Genomic DNA, 21,902 nt, shown 5'->3' on the forward strand with positions numbered 1-21,902 from the left:
GGATTCAAATCTGACCCTTCACCTATCGGCTGACTGACCCAGAGCAAATGAACTAACCTCTCTGGGCCTCATTTTCCCCATTGATAAAATGTAGATAATAGTTACTGCTTCCTGGGGTTCTCACGGTTTAAATGGATGACACATACAGAGTGTTCAGAGAAGAGCCTGGCACATAGTAAACACGCACGGGACAGACCCCACTTACTACAACTACGGCAACAAATACCACCACCTATGAGGTAAAAAATATCACTATTCTGGCGAAGGCGACTACACAGCCTTTATGAAGGAGAAGAATGTGGTATTATAAAGTCATCCAGAGGAAGGATCTGACCACTTAAAAAAAAAAATGTTTGCTGTAGCATCACACAGCTTCATCTTCTTTCTGAACATAAATCCTTAGAAGGCAAGGACTGTCACACGCTACTTGTGAATTTGTCCCCAGACTAGAAATATAGCTGAGGGAGTCTAGGTACTGTATTTATTAAAAGCAAAGAAAACAAGGGTACAAAGACAGTTTCAATGGAGGAAGAACTGTCTTTGCAACAAAAGGGGCTGGGACAACTGGATATCCACAGGCAAAGGAATGAAGGTGGACCCCTCCCTCACACCACACATAAAAACAGACTCAAAACGCTTCAGAGACCTAAATGTACGCGCCAGGACTATAAAACTCTTAGGAAAAAGAGTAGGAATAAATCTTTGGCACCTTGGATGAGGTGGTGACAGGAGATCTGATACCAAAAAGACAAACAACAGAAGAAAAAAACACATGCATCGGACTTTACCAAAATTAAAAATTTTTGTGCTACAACAGATACCATTAAGGAAGTGGAAAAGACAACCCACAGAATGGGAGAAAATATCTGCAAATCGTAAAACTGATAAAGCACTTGTTTGGAGAAAATATATTAAAAAACCCCTGTGGCCGGGGGTATCCTATGCTGGGAAATGAGTGGAGGGCTGAGAACAAACCCTAGGGTCCCTGATATTGCAAAGTGTAAACAAAACACTTTCAATGAAAAATAATAAGGAACAAGGATGGAAGCAAAAAAAAAAAAAAAAAGACAAGAGCAGAACAAAGCTTAATTGAGGATTCAGCAAATTAGTATAGTTCCTTCTTGTTTTTGTTTCACGTTTCAGTTCATATTCCAGCTTTAAATATAGCCTGTATTAAATATGATGTGAAGCCATACTTTAACACCCTCTGTGCAAATTTTGAAATTCTAATAGAAAACACGCCATAAATTAGTCTGAGGTGACTTGTCTTTTCCAAATGTCTCAGAGTGTGATCATCTAGAATGGATGCTCAGTGACTCCAGAGACTTTTTTTCCTCCCTTTTATTCCAGATTCTACTTCACCACTTTTGCTCTAAAGATCACTCTTGCAACCAGAAGGCAAATCTTTGTTCTTGCTCCTGAATAATCAAAGTAATGGTCCTCCACACAAATCAAGATTTACACACAGCTTTTCAACCAGTGCCGGTCCACAGAAATGGAGAGAACCTCATAATGTAGGGGCGTTTCTTACTCAGTGGTGCATTTCAGGTACCTAAGATTCAGTAATATTTGCTGAGCGAACAAAGGCTGATGTCAGATTCACTTCTGTTATTTACCAGTAAGACAGTTTCTCCAAGGACGTAGCCGGAGAAACGTTATCATGGAGACACGGTGGAGGCCCCTCCCTGAGCATCTCTGCCTCGCCAGTAGAAGGTCGGCTCCACCCCCTCCTGTATCTGAACATTCACCCTCTGGAATGTTCCATGGCTACTTCCACTTTTGTCAGGCCAGGAAGCAAGATGCCAGATGGAACGAAGCCTGTGGCCTGGCTCCTTGTGGGAGGCAGGAAGGAGAAAAACCTCGTGAGCTGGCGGAGGCCAAGCACCCTGGAGAGGTCACGTGATTCTTCTACATTTAGTGCTCCTCCAGAGAGTGAAAGGCTTGGGCCTGCAGCTACATGGTGGTTGGTTATACAGGGGAGCTGCTGACCCACAGGGAACGGAATCTACACTTAGGAATACCTGCTCTGAGCTAAGTGCTCAGCAGCCTTCTCTCACTTTCTGTCCCCCAATCCTGGAGGCAGGGCTTGTCACCTTGCTGTTGAAGAGGCTCAGAGTGGTTAAGTCACTTGCCCAAAGCCACAAAGCTACTAGTTGGTAGAGCTGCTGCCTGACCCCATGCCAAGTCTGAGCTCTTCAGTGTTATACCATAAGCACGTCTGACAGAGTCGCTAAGGTGAGGGTAAGAGAGGTCTTGCTCCTAAAATTCACACCCAAAGCCTGATGGATTCTTTTCTTTTGACTTTCTCCCATCTAATGTTCTCCTCTGTGCCTAGCACAGGGCTGGCCAGGGGAAATAAAGGTCCCCCAGGTCTCTGTGGGTCAGGGATTAGGATTCAGCTTCTGTGAGAAGCACCTGACACACCCTCCATGGACCACACGTGACGTGTGATCACACTTGGGGGATGTGACTGCAGGGTGACCAGGAGTAGCTTCACGACTGAAATGTGACACAGCAGAGTCTGGGGGTCAGCAGCCTTTCTGGCCTCCGTGTTCTACACCATGTGCGAGAGCACACTCAGGAACATGAGGACCACATGAAAGCTCTCTTGGGAACTGAAGGGCCCAGTGAAGGGTTCGGGCCAATCAGCGGCTCAAATCAATGGCTCAGAGAGATGCCTTCCGATGGAATGGGGTTCCAATGAGCTACTGCTGCATAACAAATCATCCTCAAATTTAATGACTTTGATTATCTCTCAGAGTTCCTGTGGTTCAGGAATTCAGGAAAGGAGCAATAGTTCTGGCTTGGGGTCCCACGTGTGGGGGCTGCGCAGACACTGCTCTCTCTCCACGGGCCTCCCCATGGCCTCTCTGTGTAGACTGGTTTGGGCTTCCTTACAATATGGCAGCCTGAGGGCAGGTGGACTCTTTACATGGCAGCTGAAGCTTTCAGGAGGGACTCTTCCAGAGAGCAAGGAGGAAGCTGCATTCCCTTTCCCTTACTAGCCGTGGAAGTCAGAGAGCATCACTTCTACGACACTCTATTAGGCAAAACAGTCACAAACGCGGCCCAGGGTCCAGGGGAAGGGACGGGGCTCCAGTTCTTGATGAGAGGAATGGCAAAGAATTTGTGGACATACTTTAAAATGGCCACACTGTGGTTGGGAGGAAGAGAGACAGAAGTAATTCGCTGTGGATAGCATGGAGATGTGTGAAGTGGGGAGGGAGCAACCATGCAATCACTTCCCCATATACACAGCATATTTCCAGAAGGGAAGCAGGCAGGCACTGGTAGACCAAAACAGTTGGAAAAATGAATAAATAAAACATTCTGAGCCACAAGGGAAAGGCTGCCTAACAAATCAGCTAGTGAGGACAAAACATCTGTCCTTGGAGATTTCCTTCAGATGCAGAGGGAGCCAGATCAGATCTGAGGCCCACCGGCTTCTGCGAAAAAAGCAAATGACAAGTCAGGTTGCTGTCATTTGAAGAATAACTATCGCCTTGATCAAACTCCAAGATCAAGGTAAAAGCTTGGCTCTCAAAGAGTCACACGACAGGTTTACAATAAATGAGTCCATGAAAGAAGAAACAAACATGTCAAGTGCCTCTCCAATTAGGCATCTGGGATGGCGAGGGGCTGCCCCGGAATACTCAGGCTCGTTTGGTTGAGAGGCCCAGGAAGCAAAGTGCACACTGAGTGTCCTCTCTTGGGCTGTGTGACTAATGCCACTCACACGAGTCTGGGGTCTCGCGGTGGCCAGGGCAAAAAACCGACAGGGTAGGCTACTGGCATAAAGCAGCCTCGATCTCCTGGCTCAGTTTGCAAAAGTCTGTGGCAGACACGGGCTCATGATTCCCCCAACATGCACCCATTATCTCTCAGAACACTTACTCCTGAGTTTTAGCTGGGCAGCTGAGCACCCACAATGATAAAGAATGCGTGCCCCAGCCTCTCGGGCAGCTGGCTGTGCTGAGGTCACGGGACTATGAATAAAGATGAAGGGGCCCATCCTGGTTTTCTCCTTCTTTCCAATGTCTGGGATTCACGGCCACTGGAGCAGCTTTGGGAGCGCTGAGGAGGTCAGAGCGCCCTGTTGGCCCAGACCGCTCATCTCTGGGGTGTAATATGTGAGAGATTTCATCTTATTCACGGCACTTATTGAAAGTATCACCTCTACCTTATTTTAGCCACTGTACTTAGCCAATCTCCTAACTAATATGGAGTTCCCGGACCACCACCAGTCTTCCAAACTAAGAACCTCGTGTTGGAAAAAATCATGGAAGAAACACTTGACAGGGATCCTAAAGGTCCCCAAGGCATTTGCATGTTTCCCTCTTTTCTCTGCCTTTCCCATCTTCCCGTTCCCTGCTGCTTGTCTGAACACGAAACGTCTGCCTTCCATAACTCAAGGAATGGCTGATGCTGATTATCACCTGCAGTCCACTTGAGTCAGCTCATGGGGAAGGGAAGGTTTACTCTGGGAAAGAGGGGCCTTGGGCCTCATGGGAACCAGGGTGGAGAATTGGGGGGCCATACAGAATAAAGCCAACACTATCTCCTTCTCTATCTGGGGGACTGCCACCTGTGGCCTCTTAGGCAGGTCCTCCAGGCAGATGTGCACCCCCTACTCTGAATTCTGCCCTTCCCAGCTGTGGCTTCCATGTGGCCGTGCCCTGTCCTTCCATGTTTGCTCAGCCTCTTAAGGCTGACTCAGCCCTGAGCATCTGAGTTTAAGGGAGACATTCTGATTTGCTGCTGGCCAGCCCATGAACAGATTGGCCTTGAGTCATGTGTCCATGCTTCACTGGGTCCACAGTGGCTTAGGTGGTTAGGAACAGTCTTAGAGCGTGGAGGGGCTGGTCCTTCCAAAGGCTGTGAGTGGAGTACAAAGTCGGGAAGGAGCTCAGGTTAGGGCAGCTAATACAACGTATCTAATATATGTTGGTATCCAGAATACAGAGCACATTAATTCATACTCTCAAATGCAAGCGTTAATGCAACATTCTTCAAGTTGGTAGTGTTGGTCAAAGGGGTGGTTGTGCATTCCTGGGTTTTCTCTCAACTGAAAGTTAAGCTACTGGAGAACAGAGCAGCTCCTAGGAATTCTCTTGACTTCTCACAGCACCTAGCAGAGAGCTCCCTGCCGAAGACCTTCAATAGAAGCTGACTACCAGTATAAACTTGAGCAGCGCACGTGATTACAGAAGGGACAAGATCTCAAGAAGAAAACTCACGGAAGGAGAACATGGCTCTGTGTCATTCTGTGGCATTCCAGAACCAGAGGTTAACCAGCCTGATAACCTGCTGAGTTTTCATACAGCAACAAGGAGGAAATGAGAAAGAGGTCCTCCAGAAAGATCTGGGAGAATGTGACAAGATATCTGCAACATCAGGGCACATTTCCACTTTTCACGGGCCAGAGTTCTCAGATAACCAGATTGGGGACAAAAAAGAAAGATAATCACAGGACTGCATAACCCAAGAAGGACACTCAAGCTATTAGTCAAGGGTAGGGGATGGGGAATATCCAGCCTATGGCCATCAACCCTCCCAAACAATTCTCATCCTGGGGAATTCACAGAATCTGTTATTCCACAGTCTCATTTACAGTTTCCCCAAGTCTCAATTAGACTTCTGCCTGGTGGGATAGCAGAGCCCAAGAAGAGCCACAGAGAATCAGAATTCTCGTTGTACGCCATGATAATCAGCCCCTCCTATGAAATCCCTTACCAGGGTTGAGCATCTCATTTCCCCTGATTGTCTTCCTTTGGCTCTACCTTCCAAGGGAAGCATGCAGGGAGTGGGTCTCCACGGGCCAGCTCCAACCCACCCTGACAGCTTCCCGCCCCACCACGAACCCCCGGCCCCACACACATACGTATGTACACTTTGCTCCTGCCCTGCCCCCTCTGGCTGGCTGCCCAACCTCCTGCTTGTTTCTGGGTCCATTTTTATTTATCCTTAAAGACTGGGCAGAGACTTCGCTTCCCTGAAGTCCTGCCATACCCACCTAAGGGAACGGTCATTCCTCAATGTCCCAGTCATGCCCCATGTCTCCCACGGCGAGCTACTCGGTCCTCTGCTATAGCATTGATCACACTCTCGGGTAATTATCTGCAGGGCATTGTTTCTCCCCTCTAGACTGGGAGCAATTTTAATCTGATCTAGCTGTGTGTTTCTTCCAGAACCTCGGTGGAGGCCAGGCAACAGGAGGCACTCTGTGAATAGTTTGTGGGAATGAGTATCAAGAAGAGTTAGGAAAGTAATAGGGTGCTGGGGAAGGGGGGGATACGGGGAACTGTCCACAGATGGGACAGACAGATGTCCCCTGCATAATCAAGCAGCAGCTCCAAAAACTTGCAAAGCAGACTTGCAGAGGGGCAGTAAGCCCCACACGGGGTCCACTGCCTCAGGTGTCCAGACTGGATGTCCCCACATGCCAAGGAGAGGGGGGGACAAATGGACAGACGGAGGCAGAAGCCAGGAGAGCCAAGAGAAGGGGGGGGGGCGTGTACAAGCAATGAATGGGGGAGCTTAGAGAAATAGCTCTGAAGATTACCACAGGGGCTACGAGATCAGGAAGCAATTACGGTCTCGAGAGGAGAATCGTTCCGACTTGCTTCTCAACGAGGGACAGTTCAGTTCAAGGAAAGGCAGCTTCCGTGATGCAAACACTCAATCATGAAGAAGAAAACCCCACAGGTACAGAGAGATGGCGACAGCCGTCTCCCTTCCTCCTGTTTCTTCCAGCGAACTCAGTATCTCTGCCTTTCCCAGCCCAGCTGGGCTCTCAAACCCTCAAATTAAAAGAGGAAAAAAGGCTCCCGCAATCCTGCCATTAATAGTACCTCCAGCAGCTTTATTCTAAGCAAAGCCAAATGAGTTCTTCTGCGGTGATGGTTCTTTCCTAGGGCCCGTCTAGCGCAGCTCTTGGCATTCCTTGGTGGCCAAAGCTTTGTAGTCAATACGGACCACCCAACAAATTGGAGGTTGCAACATTTTGGGTTGGATCCCCTAAACACAGACTACTATTTTTTAAATATAGAAAGGTCTTTTCCATTCATACTTGGAAAATTATAATAACAACTAGTATTCTCCCATCTCATGCCCTCCACAATTTCTCTAGAAATGATCTTTGGCTGTTGAGTCACTTGGTTTTATCTTGCTGCATTCCCTTGGCTCTCCGGCATTCTTTGCGGTGTTTGAGAGGGTAGGGCAAGTGGCAATCACCATCCCTAATTCTTCCTTCCTGGGGCTAGATACTTATTCATTGGAAGCCTGGGCTCCAGCTCTCACCCACAGGCAGTGGCTGGTGAATTTAGGTTGGCTGGGGCATTGGGACTGGCCAGGGAAAGATACAAGTGCAACGGTCCTCAGGTCCTAGAAACAGAGGTGCTGATGGTCTCGGTCAGACACTTGCAGGGGTGCTGACTCGGACTCCAGTTCCAGCACTGCTGTGGAGACAGAGGTAATGAGGCCTGCCTTCCACCAAGTCCAGGAAATGAGCTTCTCGAAATATAAGCTGGGAGACGTCCTCTGAACCAAGCGCGGCTCTGCAACCCCAAAGAACAGGCAGAGTGGCAACCCCCCGCTCCCCCACTGCCGAGGATTCATTTTCGACTACCACCCCCTTCACACGCCCCAGGCTTTCACTTCTCTCTCGGTCCTGGTGCTCTGGTCACTCTCCAGCACTTCGTGCCCCCTTGTTTCTATTTCTACTGCGACACTCGGTGCACAGCTGTGCCCTGCCTGAGTGTGGCTTCCTGGGGGTTGCAGAAGTTTGCTAGGGCTGCTGTGTACAGAGCACCACACCCCAGATGGCTTAGACAACAGAAATTTACTGACTCGCCGTTCTGGAGGCTGGATGGTGGCAGGGCTGGCTCCTTCCGAGGGCTGGAGGAAGGATCTGCTCTATGCCTCTCCCCTAACTGCGGCTGGCTTGCTGGCAATCTTTGGAACTCTTTGGCTCATAGACCTATCACCCTCAATTTCTGCCTTCATGTTCACGTGGCATGTCTGTGTCCAAATGTGTCCTTTTCTATAAGGGCATTAGTCAGACTGGATTAGAGGCCAACCTGACTCCAGGAGGACCTTATCTTAACTAATTACATCTGCAATGACCCTATTTCCAAATAAGTTCACATCCTTTGACATGGTGGGGGGGGGGGGTTAGAACTTCAACATATGAATTTGGGAGGCAGAACACAATTCAAGAGAGACCAAGGCCATTACTGTATCCTCTGTATGCAGCTCAAGCCCTGGCACATGGAGGCACCCCATGACCTGACCGCTGACAAAACGCCAGTATGGATTGCTTGTTGGCTCTCTCTCGCTCGCTCTCTCTCTGTCCCGCCCTCCTTCAATCTCTCTTTCACACACACACAAACACACACAAACACACACACACACACACACACACACTTCTACAGAAGAAACAGGACAAAGCTGTCACTGTTAGCTTCTGGAGAGGTGCCAAACCTCACGACCAGCTTTCCAAATTCTCCTTGAACGTTATCACCAGGATACAGCAGGCAAGATAAAGAAACTACAACCCAATTGCCAAAATACTCAATTAACTATCTTGGCATTGGTGGCTTCTTCAGAACTGCTTAACTCTCCAGCATTTCTCATGGAGTGGGAAGGTGGACAGCCGTCATTAGTCTTTCCTACTGAAAAGAAAACCTGAGTACAAAAAGAGGGGAAACGCATCAGCCTTCATACGCAGCCTTCCCCTCGAGCTCACAGGACTGAGGGCCGGGTGTGCATGGACCACCTGGAGCTCCTGGTCCCAGGTGAGTAATAACCAGATGGTAGTGTCACAGGTGGCATGAAGAATGTTCATTTGTTGCCATCCTGGCTTCACCATTTACACGCTACGCGGACACAGCAGAACCACGAACAACCTGTGTGCTCCTCGAGCTCTTCATCTAGAAATGGGGGTCATTTTCTGGGAGAGGACCTTCTCTCATGGGAATTTTGTGGGACTGGATAGGAACATACAGGTACGATGCTCAAACTGGCGCCTGCCATTTACTTAGTGCACAGAGTGATGGCTACCCATGTATGTAAGCACCTCCTTTGTGCCTCACCTCCTTTCCCAGGCCCGACCTTCTCACCATCACCTGAGTCTCCAGAAGCTCTCTCTGTGATGACAGCAATCAGAACTGGGACCCACTTAAGAGGTATTCATTTTATCAGTTATTCATTATTAAACAAATTACTCCAAAATGTATAGGCTTAAAAAACCAAACATGTATTATCTGCCAGTTTCCACGGGTCCAAATCCCAGGAGTGGCTTAGCTCTGCCTCAAGACCTCTTACAAGGTTACAGTCAAGGTGTGTGTCTGGGCCACAGACAGCTCAAGCCTGGGCTAGTGGAGGAGTCACTTCCAAGCTCCATCAGGCGGCCCCTGGCAGGTCTCAGGTACTCGCTGGCTTTGGACCAGAGCCCTACCCAGTTCCTTGCCATGGGAGCCCCTCCATGAGGCAGCTCGCAAGACGGCAGCTGGCTTCCAACCGCATAAGGAGAGAGCAAGCAAAACAGATGCCAAAGTCTTTTCTAATCTAACCTTGGAAGTGGCAATCAACTGTGCTGCACTTTCTTTACTCAAACTGAGTCGCCATCTCTACACCCATGTTCACAGCAGCCAAAAGGTGGAAGCAACTCAAATGTCCATCAGCGGGTGAATGAATAAACAAAATGTGGTACAGACATACGATGGGAGTATTATTCAGCCTTAATTCAAAAGAAAGGAAAGCCTGACACACGCTATAGCATGCATTAACCTTGAGGACATTCCTCTAAGTGAACTGAGCCAGTCACAAAATGACAAATACTGTACGAATCCACTTATATGCGTTGTCATAGAGTCAAACTCATAGAAACAGAAAGTTGAATGGTGGTTGTCAGGGGTTGGAGTGGAGGACAGGGAGCTGTTTAATGGGGACAGAGTTTCAATTTTGCAAGATGAGAAAGTTCTGGAGATGGGTTGCACAACAATGTGAATATACTTAACACCATGGAACTACACACTTATAATGGTTAAGGTGGTAAATTTACATTATGTGTATTTTTCCACAATTAAAAAAAAAAAACAAACCATGCCAGTCGTAAGGTCTTGATCACATTCAAAGGATGGGATTATACCAGGGTGTGAACTTCACCCAGGGGGTAAGGATCACTGCAGGATGCCTACCCCATTCGGTCATTTATCCAAAGTTGAAAAGAATCAATCTGTTTAATTAGGATTGAATCCAACATATTTGAAGCTACCTGAGTACTGGCCACACCCTACATCTACCTGGCAGTACCTGCTGACTCCCAGATGTGCTCCTAAGAAACAGAAAAGCCACATGCAAGCCTGCTTTTGGAATTACCTGGTAAATAGGCTGTGTTTCCAATCAATGAATCCCCAATTAAAAACCCACTGCACCACAGTGTTCTTTGGTCTCTATTGCATCCCAAATGGAACAGAAAGGTATGGTAATGAATGGTTGCACTTTCACGGTCCACTCCTACTTCCAAGTCCTGACAGTCTGTTGTTAGTTTTAAAGGCCAAGGGTAAAGAAGGGGACTAAATTGGGATGAGCAAGAAGGGGAGGAGAGGCGCACACAGCTGGTGTCTTTAAAGTGGAGACACTGCTTTTTCATACCCTCATCAAGTCAGAAGAAAAGTATTTCAAGCACCCTATTTCCTGTCTTTGGGCCAGTTCTCTCCACTCCATCCAAATAAACATTATAAAATCTAATTTTCTTTTCCCACATCAATCGAAAGCAAAGATGCATTTTTCAAGGGCTGGGAGCCCAGCAGAAGCAGATAGGATATTTTCTGACTAAATGAGCTCATGTGCCGAAGGTCCTCAGCACAGTGTTTGGTGCATAGTAAGACTCGATCAATGTTCGCTGTTAATAGGATGACAATGGGCCAAACCCTGTGCTGTATAAGACCATATTTTGTCTAGTCAAGATGCTCTGAAATTCTTCAGGAAGACACTGCATGAAGCTCTCAGTCTCTCAAAAGCCCAGTACGAGTCAGGTTTGCCCCCAGCACTGTACAATGCTTTGTTCAAGCACCAAAATTAGGAACCAGTTCACATTTAGAAGCTACATGATAGAGAAAAGCATAGCCTTTGGTACTAGAATCACACGGAGTGCAGGAGGATGCTCACATCCTAGGAGGAATGGAGCACTGCAGACTGACCAAGGGGCCAGGAGGTCCAGATTCTCATCTCATGCTCACTGTGGGGCATATTCCCATTGAGGGAATGACAGAATCATCTACGCTATTTAAACAACAGCAAAATACTTATTAATAGATTGTGTATACTTGAACTTGCAAAGCTTAAACACATATACACTGTAATACGACATAAGGTACAAATTAATAAACACAGCTGCCTGGGGCTCCTAGGTGGCTCAGTCGGTTAAGCGCCTGATTCTTGATTTCAGCTCAGGTCATGATCTCAAGAGTCATGAGATCCAGCCCCACGTCAGGCTCTGCACTGAGTGTGGAGTCAGCTTGAGATTCTCTCTCCCTCTCCCTCTGCCCCTCCCCCCTGCTCACGCTCGCATGCTCGCTTGCTCTCCCTCTCTCTTTCTCAAAAAGTATATAAACACAGTTTCATAACATAATACCCTACAAAGACACCTTTTCTAGTATACAGCACTTATTGAATCCACTCTGTGCTGGGCCCCGTGCTACTAGGTAGGATCTGTGGGATTCGAGGGGGGAAAAGGCACGCTTCCTGTTCTTTGGTAACTAGCAACAGTGCCTCTCCACAACGGGCACCCTTGCTCGGAGGCTGTCTTACTAAAAGGCACCAGACAGCTGTCACCCACATGCTGACGGGACTCGTTTTCTGAGAGCTCACTTTCCACAGGGGTGTCATTTGGGTACCAAAGGCACAAAGCTGAGATTCTAAGGGAAGCTTCAAATTATGTATTTGCCAAGAGCTGGGCTTCATGTGCATATGTCCACCTCTGACTTACTCTACACCTCGTGTTTATAATACGAGAATACAATGCAGAGAGAGAGAGAAAGGAGCTGGACTTAGAAATACAAACTTCAACTAGCCATCAGAGAGATGGTTCTTAAGGGCGAGCAAAAAATTTGCTTCAGCAAAATGCAGGGACAAGCATGTGGAGGGTCGGGGGACGCTGCCAAAACCAAGTTTTAGACTTAGGGGTCGTTTTGCTGAACATCTCACGGCACCACTGGTGAGTCTAAGATACATGAACACATAGTAAACTGTATAGGAAACAGTATTTACAGAACATGTTCCTCCATCCCTCCTATCTATGCTCATACTTCCTCGACTTAGTGACTGTTCTTCCCTACTTGATACCCATCACGGCTGATGGCAGATGCCATAGGACAGACTGGCATATGTTTTGGTTTATAAAAATTTGACTTTGTGTGAAGGCTAGAAACACCTTACTGTTCGATCAGCAGTTTAGAAATTCCCAGGCAACGGGTGCCTGGGTGGCTCAGTTGCTTGAGGGTCTGACTCTTGGTTTCAAGGACATGACCTCAGGGTGGTGAGATCGAGCCCTGCATCAGACTTTGCCCTGAGCATGGAGCCTGCTTGGGACTCCCTCTCTCCTTCTCCTTCTGCCCCTCCCCACTTGTGAATTCTCATCTCTCTCTTAAAAAAAAGAAAGCAGTGCCTGGGTGGCTCAGTCAGTTAAGCATCTGACTCTTGATTTTGGCTCAGGTCATTATCTCAGCGTTGTGAGATCAGGCCCTGCATTGGGTTCCACACTGAATGTGGAGCCTGCTTGAGATTCTCTCTCACCCACCCTCTACCCCCACGCCTGCTCACTTGTGCATGCTCTCTCTCTAAAAAAGCAAAAAAAAAAAAAAGAGAGAGAGAGAGAGAGAGAGAAGAAAAGAAATTCCCAGGCAAATGACAAGATTACAAACCTCTCTAAAGTTAGTATAAAACAGTGGTTCTCAGAATTACTGTGTATTTGAACCACTTGGAGGACTTGTTAAAACACAGACTGCTGGGTTCACTTCCTGGGTTGATTCTGTTCGTCTGGGATGCAGCCTGAGCTCTGTGTTTCCAAAGAGTTCCTACATGATGCTGGTGATACTGGTCTCGGGATTATACTTTGAGAATCACTAGTAAAAGGAAAACTCAAGGAGAGGATTTTCCAGACGAGGACAATCAGAAGTTAATTCTACCCAAGATTCACCTCCCAGAGCTGTTCCCTGCACAAGTTTTGGCAAAATCTATGTTGATAAACATTTTGTCTTTTCTTGTCTATGGACCTCAGGCATACAGACTTGGACTGGTCATAATCTCTGATGTGTGACCTACCCTCACCAGTGGCCTACGTTAAGACCCATTCATTCATTCATTCATTCATTCATTCATTTTTAATAACATAATAAACATCAGCCAAAATAAATGCTAGGACTTTGAAAAGGACCTACTTGTAACTTCACTGAGCTTATTCCATCCATCCTGCCTCCCAACATACGAGCTAAACAGTTAGCCCACTTCCTCTTGCTTTTCTGGTTTATGATTTTATTCAGTCTATAAACAGTGGTACACACAGCAGAACACTGAATAACAGTCCAAACAAATGAACTCTACCAACAAACAACAATGTGGGTCAATCACAGCAATAGGATATTAAGTGAAAAGAGTAGTGACTGCATACAGATCATACCAGTTTACAACATTAGAAATATATACTTTTTATGATGACTTAATATGGATGTACTTTTTTTATATATATTTTTTAATCACTGAAAAAATACCTGTTTACCAGAAAAAGAGTCAATGAGTAAAGAAAAGTGCCCGGGCACTTTTAACAGAGGAGGGTACGACCCCGCTGTATCCTTCTGGACTCCCTAAAAAGCTCACCTTCCCATCCCCCCAACTGTATTCCTTCAGATTCCATAAAATTGCTCTGAGATCAAGAGCCCTGATAGGATCAGGCAATTCACACAAGAGGGAAGAAAGTAGTAAACATACACACGGGGGAAAATGTTGACTCTGCTCATAATCAGAGAAATGCAAATTAAAGCATTTGGGAAGCTATCATTCTATGACTACTAAATTAGCAAAAATGGAAAAAACAGAACAGCAGTGAATGCCCAGGATATGCAGGTGAAACTGACAGGCAAAGACAATGCTAGCACCCGTGTAAAGAAAAGAAAAAACTGTTTCCAACAGCTGCATGTGGAGGTGTAAGCCATGAACTGTGCGGATGTCCCACTGTGCAGAATTTATCCTGAAGAAGTAACGCAAGGGAAGGAAATAATCCAGGTGGGCCCCAACAATGCAACAATTTAGAAAACCACGGTAGAGCATCCTGACCATGTGCGACCCAGCCGGGGCGAAATACAGTTTTGAAGAGAAAACGTATTATGTGATACTTCACATGGGAGAAATACGAAATCCAAAATGGTAGGTGCGTTAGAGGTAAAAACAAGGGTACAGGGGCTGCAAAGTAAAGTGCAAACATTAACATGGCTGTTGTATCTGTAGGGGGTATAGGTGTTGCTTTTGGTGTTTCTGTGGTGTGGTGATGCAATTATTTTTTTAAAGCTTTGGAGGCTTCCTACCTTGAGAGCTTTCACAGCTCTCCTCGTCGCTGTTGTCTTGACAGTTATTTTGCCCATCGCAAATGAAGCTCTTGTCAATGCAGAGGCCATTCTTACAGTGGTAGCGGGCGGTGGAACAAAGCAGAGGGTTTGCCGCTGTGAAGGGAAAACAGAGCACGTCACCAGGGAGCCAGCAAGTCCCATGCAGAACTCCCGGAATCAGGAGTGTGTCCTGCTCAGGAAGCAGGGAGCTCACAGGAACCCCGAGAACCTTTTCCAGCCAGGAGTGTGTCCTGCTCAGGAAGCAGGGAGCTCACGGGAACTCCGAGAACCTTCTCCAGCCAGGAGTGTGTCCTGCTCAGGAAGCAGTGAGCTCACGGGAACCCCGAGAACTTTCTCCAGCCAGAAGCGTGTCCTGCTCAAGAAGCAGTGAGCTCACAGGAACCCTGAGAACCTTCTCCTGCCACGAGTGTGTCCTGCTCAAGAAGCAGTGAGCTCACGGGAACCCTGAGAACCTTCTCCTCCCGGGAGTGTGTCCTGCTCAGGAAGCAGTGAGCTAACGAGAACCCTGAGAACCTTCTCCAGCCAGAAGTCTGTCCTGCTCAAGAAGCAGTGAACTCACAGGAACCCCAAGAACTTTCTCTAGCCACAGTGTGTCCTGCTCAGGAAGCAGTGAGTTCACGGGAACCCCAAGAACCTTCTCCTGCCAGGAGTGTGTCCTGCTCAGGAAGCAGTGAGCTCATCACCTAAGATGGCTGACTCAAGGACCATCCTGGGAAACTGGCCAGCCAATGAGTGGGACAGGGTAAGATTTACCCTGCTGCATTCTAAAAGCTCCTTCGCCCAAGTCACCAGGCAGTGCTCTGTAACCATACCAATGTGGCCAGAAGGCAATGCCTCACTCCACATGGTTAACCTCTAGGTGCTTCTGAAGGGCCTGAGGCAAAACCTGAATCTCCTGGGAGAGTCACACGTGAAATGGTTGGTACCATAAGACACACAGAGAAGCAAAGCCAGAAGGAGGAGCTGAGTCAGGGAATCTGTGAACCTCTGCTACCCAGGGAGTGATGGGATGATCTGGTGGTCCAAGAGCTGTGTTGGATTCCTCTGGTTCTATAACTATGGACTGGCATCTTAATCCCTCAGGTATCTTTATGGCTCACCACAGTAAACTCAGTGGTCTCCAATTCTTTTCAATCAAAGAAGCCCATTAACCTACTTGGTCAGCCTGAGCAGCACCCCTGTGAGGGTCCTTGTTCTAGGCACTTCCAGAACCTCAAAAGAAATGATAGGTCTATGGTCACTCCCCTCAAGGAAGAGGGTGGCAACTGGCCAGTGGGAGGTCAACGCAAAGCTACTTAACAATACACAAGCAGATCTCCACAGAAGATCAGTATTTCCACAGCACAATTTAACTTGTTCCCCTGTTCCCTGCAGTGCAATTCAAATAAGGCTCATTCCAGAGCTCTATTTTCAATAAATGAAGTAGCAAAGTAGAAATCAGTGCAATCCCAGCTCTGCCGGTTATGAGCTGTGTAATCCTGAGCAAATCATTTCACCTCTTTGAGCCTTGGTGTCTTTGCCTGTAGATGGGACTGGCTATACAAGTTGTGGGGCCCAGTGCAAACTGAAAATGTAGGGTCAGCTGTTCAAAAATTAAAAATTCAAGAAGGGCCCCTTCCAAGCTGAGCTGGGCCCTGTATAACTATGCAGGTGACAGGCCCCATGAAGCCAGCCCTGCTTAGAGCATTAATTTGCCCATCAAATGAGATGACATGTGAGCAAACGTGCAGTGCAAAAGCTGACTCACAGCACATGCTCAGGGAGGGTTAGACATGCTCCCCTAGTTATGTCTGTCTCGGTCCCGTGAGCGTGGCCCTCCCAGCAAAGGCCATACTGGAGATGATGAGGAGGGGACATACTGGATGTTGGGGAATGAACTGAGCCCACACCTGTATTACACATGGTAGGAAGAGCACCAGATCGGGGTGCCAGGTCCAGCACGGGGATTGCAATGGTAACAGGGGCAAGTCAGCTGTGATGTCCCTTGGTGGACCTCAACTGCAAGATGGCATTTGTATTACATCTGAGCTATTGTTAAAATACACACAGATTAAGGCTGCGAGAGCTGAAGACTTCACAGGGCTTCATAAACCCCAAAGGACTGCAGAGGTTTTTGGTTTTTTTCTTTTTTAATATCTTTAACTATTTAACTCAGAAAGTTTGACTTGAAAGGTCAGAGGAGGCAGAGGAATGGAAGAAGCCAGTGCTCTCGGTTTTAAAAAAGATAATGGATCAGTGTAAAGTCACCCAAAAGTAGTCTGGCCTGAAAATATAAGTTTTAATTATTTCAATTGCTGTGGGCCAGAGGACAGTTCAACTTGATCAGAATGAAACCAAGGTCTGATTTCAGCCAAAACCAAAATGGGGAAGCTCAAACCACAAATCACGTTTGGTTTCTGTCCAAGGCAGCCCTCCAAACCCTTTGGCATCCCGTGGTGGTGGCCTTCAGCTTCCCTGGGACCTTGTGGGTCATGTGTTTGCAGCCAAAGTGTCAGGAGCAATCAGCTCACTCCGACAGACAGCCTCGGAAAGGCGCTCTAATTGCTCTAACATGGGGCGGCTGCACGAGTACGTGAACACCCTGGTGGGGGATCTGTGCTGAATCAACCTTGCTGACAGGGCTGGCATCTACTTACTTTTCTTCAGCCTCACACCCTTTCAACCCTACAAACTCACGCATGGAAAAGAAGTCATCTGTGTGCGCACATGCACATATGTTCACACGTATACATTACATATATGTGTGTGTGCATGGACGTGTATCGACAGATCACACACACATCAGATGAACTAATATTGACGATACCTTAAAACACAGTTCCAATAAAGAATCCAGACTGACTGAAAACCAAGTCACAGACTGGCTTTAATGCATATAACCAAGCGGACTAGTAGCCAGGTTATATAAAGATCTCTCACAACACAAGAGGAAAAAGACAAACAACTCAGCAGGAAAACGGGCAAAGGATGCGATCAGGCAACTGCCACAAGAGGAATGGCAAATGGTCCATAACAACCGGAAAAAATGTTGGCTGTCATCGGTGATGAAGCACCACTTTGATCACAGCACACTGGCCAAACTTAAGGTCTTAAAATACCAGGCTGTTGGCAAGGATGTGGAGGGAGAGAAGGTCTCGGAGACCACCAGTGCGAGTGCAAACTGCTAGATCGACCTCAGAGACCAATTTAGTAATATCCAATAAAAAGGTGCCCATGCTCTCCAGCCCAGCAATTTCACTTCCAGCTACACACTCCAGGGAGAATCCTGAAAACACAAAAATGTCTACTGAAGCACTGTTTGTAAAATAGAAAAATGAGAAATGACCCAAACGTTCACCCACAAGAGAATAGGTACAACGTGCTACATTGGTACAACAGAATTCTACAACAGCAGGTGGCTAACTTTTTCTATAAAGGGCCAGTTCATAAATACCTAAGGCTTTGCTAACCATTCTGCCTTTGTCTCTGTCAGGACTACTCCACTTCTGCCGTTGTAATGCAAAGCAGCCATAGAAAATCCATAAACAGAGGGCATGGCTGTGTCCCACTAAAACTTTACCTATAAAAACAGGTGGTAGGTCAAATTTGACCCAGGAGCCATAGTTTGCCAACCCCTGATAGACAGTAGTAAAAAGTCAATCAACCAAAAAAAAAAAAAAGCCCCCAAAGTCAAGATGGATAAATATCACAAATATGGTAGTGTGGGAGCAAAGTAAGTTCAGGACAGTAGATGCCTCTAGAGAGAGGGGAAAAGGAGAAAATCCGGGAAGGGGTATATACTGTGAACTTCTAATGATATCTGGTAACATTTTATTTTAAAAATCTAAAGCAAATAAGGCAAAATGGAAACATGGTTTTTTTTTAATTGAGGTAAAACTGGCATATAACATTAAATTAGTTTCAGGTGTACAAAATAATGATTTAAGATTTATATACATTATAAAATGATCACCACAATAAGTCTAGTTGACATACATCGGCACACAGTTACAGATTTTTTTTCTTGTGATGAGAACTTTTAAGATCTACTCTCTCAGCAACTTTCAAGTATACAATACAGTATTATTAGGTATAGTCATAGTTATATCATTATTATAATACATTATTGATAATAAAATAGATTGTTAAATACAATATAGTTATAATAATATGACAATAGGCAATGTGATTTTTTTAAAAAGATTTATTTATTTGTGAGAGAGAGTGAGTGAGCGGAGGGAGGGGCAGAGAGAGAGAGAGAGAGAATCTCCCGCAGTCCTGCAGAGCAGACTCCCTGCTGAGTGCAGAACCTGACATGGGGCTCGATCTTGCGACCCCGAGATCATGACCTGAGCAGAAATCAAGTCAGCCACTCAACCAACTGAGCCACCCAGGCACCCCGGTAATGTGATTTTTAAAACAGCATTTGTGGGGAGCACCTGGGTGGCTCAGTCAGTTAGGCATCTATCTGCCTTCAGCTCAGGTCATGATCCCAGGGTCCTGGGATCGAGCCCCACGTAGGGCTCCCTGTGGAGTAGGGAGCCTGCTTCTCCCTCTCCCTCTACTGTTCCCGCTGCTTGTGCTCTCTCGTTCTCTGAGTCAAATAAATAAACACAATCTTTTAAAAAAACCAGGGTGTTGGGGCCACAGGTGTTCATTTAATTCTACTTTGCCTTTTCAGTACGTTTGAAAGATTGCACTAGAAATTTTGAAGTGTCTTGTCTGGCAGAAATGTTTCAGGGATCACTTGCTTTCCTTTTCCATTACTCTTCCCTCACAAAACGCCCTCTGGCCCACAAACACCTGTTTTTAGTATCTTCCACACTTAGATGGCCAAGTTGCTCACACAACACAGGCCCATGCTGGCACTCACCCACATCTGGCGTTCCTCCTTATCGACGGCCCCTCGTAAAACAGCATATCCTCACCACCACCCAACTGGAGGGCAGAGAAACAGAGGCAGAGGAGGCTACAGGAACATCCCCAAACCCAGCAGCGAGCAAGAGAAAAAGGAAATGTGCATGCCCTTCAAAGGGCCGTGAGCTTCCTCCTGGAGGGGCCCTCAAGGCTTCACCTCCCTCAGGATCTATTGATTCTCCACCTATATAAATTCCAACAAGGCTTGCGTTCGCATTGCCAAGGCCACAGCAAATTAGAAGGGAGAAGAGATGCTGCCTGCCTTTCGCAGATGAACCGCCGGCAAGAAATAAAAGCAGACAACTATGGCAGGAGACAGAAAAGCTATAAAAAGCTGCCTTAAGAATTCCAAAAGCAGAGAAGCCTAAGATAGTTTCAAAAGAGACCAGAAAGTTCCAAAAGGAGCCAAAAGCAACCCTGTATTACAGCCCTGTCTAAAAATTAACATTCCTAAGAAGGGCCCTGCTCTGTCGCCAATGAAGGTAAACACTGAATAAACTGGGATGCAACACATCACAGAGGGATCCCTGTCAACCATGGTCCTCCAAGGAATAAACACTTCCAGTTATTGGGCAAACTCACTTAACCAGAGGAGCAACTCCCCCCCCGGCCCCGAAGTTTCACTATATTTTTTCCAGGGCCTCTGCACCTGTCGACCAGGCTCAGCCAAACTTCAGGGTGAGCGTGCATGGGACGATGGCGGACCAACCCTGGAGGCTCTGGGCGGACAGGGGTAGAGTCTTACGGGCTCCCATGGTCCCATGGAACCCTACCCGGGACCCTAAAGGAATAACTGCTCGATGGAGAGCTCATAAACCGAGCAGAAGATGCTTCCTACATTAGGATGTTATGTCTCAGTATTGTCTAGCAACATTTAATGCGCTCCAAATGTATGTTTTCTTTGTCCTTGGGAAGGTTTACCAGTCACCGAGAAATGTATTACTTTACTCAGTTAACTAGAAAGAGGAACACTATTTATCTCAACAAGGATGGAGAAAATTGTCTGTAGAGTCGATTTCAAAAGCTCAACAGCAGACTCCAAAGCTCCTCAGTTATTATTAGCACAACAAACACAGGGATCTGAGGATCTGTTTCCCAGCCCACAATACTCAGGAAAGAGATCTCGTCTCTCCCTGACAGCGGGGAGAGAGGAAGGAGTTAAGGTTAAGCTCCGTGGTTAATTCAACTGGCAGCATTTACTTCAACCACATCTGAAGGAGAAGGATCCAGGGCCCACTGCGGTTGCCCAAAAGCAACTGACCGGCTTCAAGACAGGAAATGAAGCAATCTGTCTCTAGCAGGATGTAGGAAATGTCGCCTTTAATCCATTTAAAGTCTGTGAAGCTGGCCCCTCTTCCACCTCAAAGGGTTCTTCATCAAACACATCAATGAGAAACTCCTCATCACCAGCTTCCTTGCTTCCCATCTGCTCCCCATCCCCTGGCAGTTACTGCTCACTTCCTCACTGAGCATCCCAACCTCATGGCCTCCAGGGAGAGCTTTGCTTTCCAGCTCCAATTTCCCTGGAAACCAGGCAGCTGGGGGAGATGGAGCTGCCCGGAGCCTTCCTCTGTGCCAGGATGGAGGGCCTCAAGCCCCTTTGCAAATCATCTGTCCCATTACCAAGCCCTACTCCCTTTGTGCGGGAAAATGCTTGTAGCCTCGACCTTCAAAGAGGCAGCCTGGGTGCAGCCAGCTGCGAGTTCTTGCCTTCCTTTCAGGGCCTGCTCCACACGGCCCTTCCCAGCAAGCCCACTGGGCCAGTGTGGCCACGTTCTGGAGCTAGCACCTCTTCTGAGTCTCTGCCGGCAGGGAAAGGCTCACCACTCCGGGCAAGATGCAGGAGGCTGAGTCCTCAATCCTGCTGAGTCTCTAAGGGCTCAGAGGATTTGAATTTTCAAAACCCTTCTCGAGTCCACTGGGTGCCAGCCAGTGGCAGAACTCTGATTCACTGCTGATGACAGCTTGTTTCCTCCTCCCTCTGAAGCCTTCCTGGACATGCCCACCTCCTGTCCAACACCCACAGCTGCCTTTTATCCAAGTCCACTGCTTCAACCACCGCCTTCCCGTGGATGGCTTCCCAGACCTTTCCCCTTGCAATAAACATCACTCCCCTGACGCCCTGTGGACACTGTGGCCTGAATACCCCCTCACCTCACACCCTGCATGTCTGAAATGGACAGCCTCCCCTCTCTTGCTCTTCTTGTGACTCCATTCCTATTAAAGGGACCACCATGTCCCAGCTCTTCAGGATCCAACCACGTTTGACCTTTTCCCTCTCCTCACCCTGCACCTGGCTCAGGTTCACCTGCTCCTTATTGGGTATAAAATACAATCTCCAGGGGCACTTGGGTGGCTCAGTCGGTTAAGCATCTGCCTTCA

General features: G+C 47.3%; 1 protein-coding gene across 1 annotated transcript in view; it reads right to left on the reverse strand.

Annotated features, from left to right (window-relative positions):
- LDLRAD3 (low density lipoprotein receptor class A domain containing 3) overlaps positions 1-21,902 on the reverse strand; it is a 217,892-nt gene that overhangs the window by 82,518 nt on the left and 113,472 nt on the right. Inside the window, exon 4 of the mRNA XM_088017586.1 lies at positions 14,583-14,717. Within this exon, the coding sequence (XP_087873712.1) occupies positions 14,583-14,717 (135 nt within the window). The remainder of the gene's footprint in view (positions 1-14,582; positions 14,718-21,902) is intronic.

The sequence above is a fragment of the Eumetopias jubatus genome, unplaced genomic scaffold (genome assembly GCF_037043125.1).
Source record: "Eumetopias jubatus isolate StellerSeaLion01/CBP00866 unplaced genomic scaffold, mEumJub1_p1.0 scaffold_13, whole genome shotgun sequence".
Taxonomy (NCBI): Eukaryota; Metazoa; Chordata; class Mammalia; order Carnivora; family Otariidae; genus Eumetopias; species Eumetopias jubatus.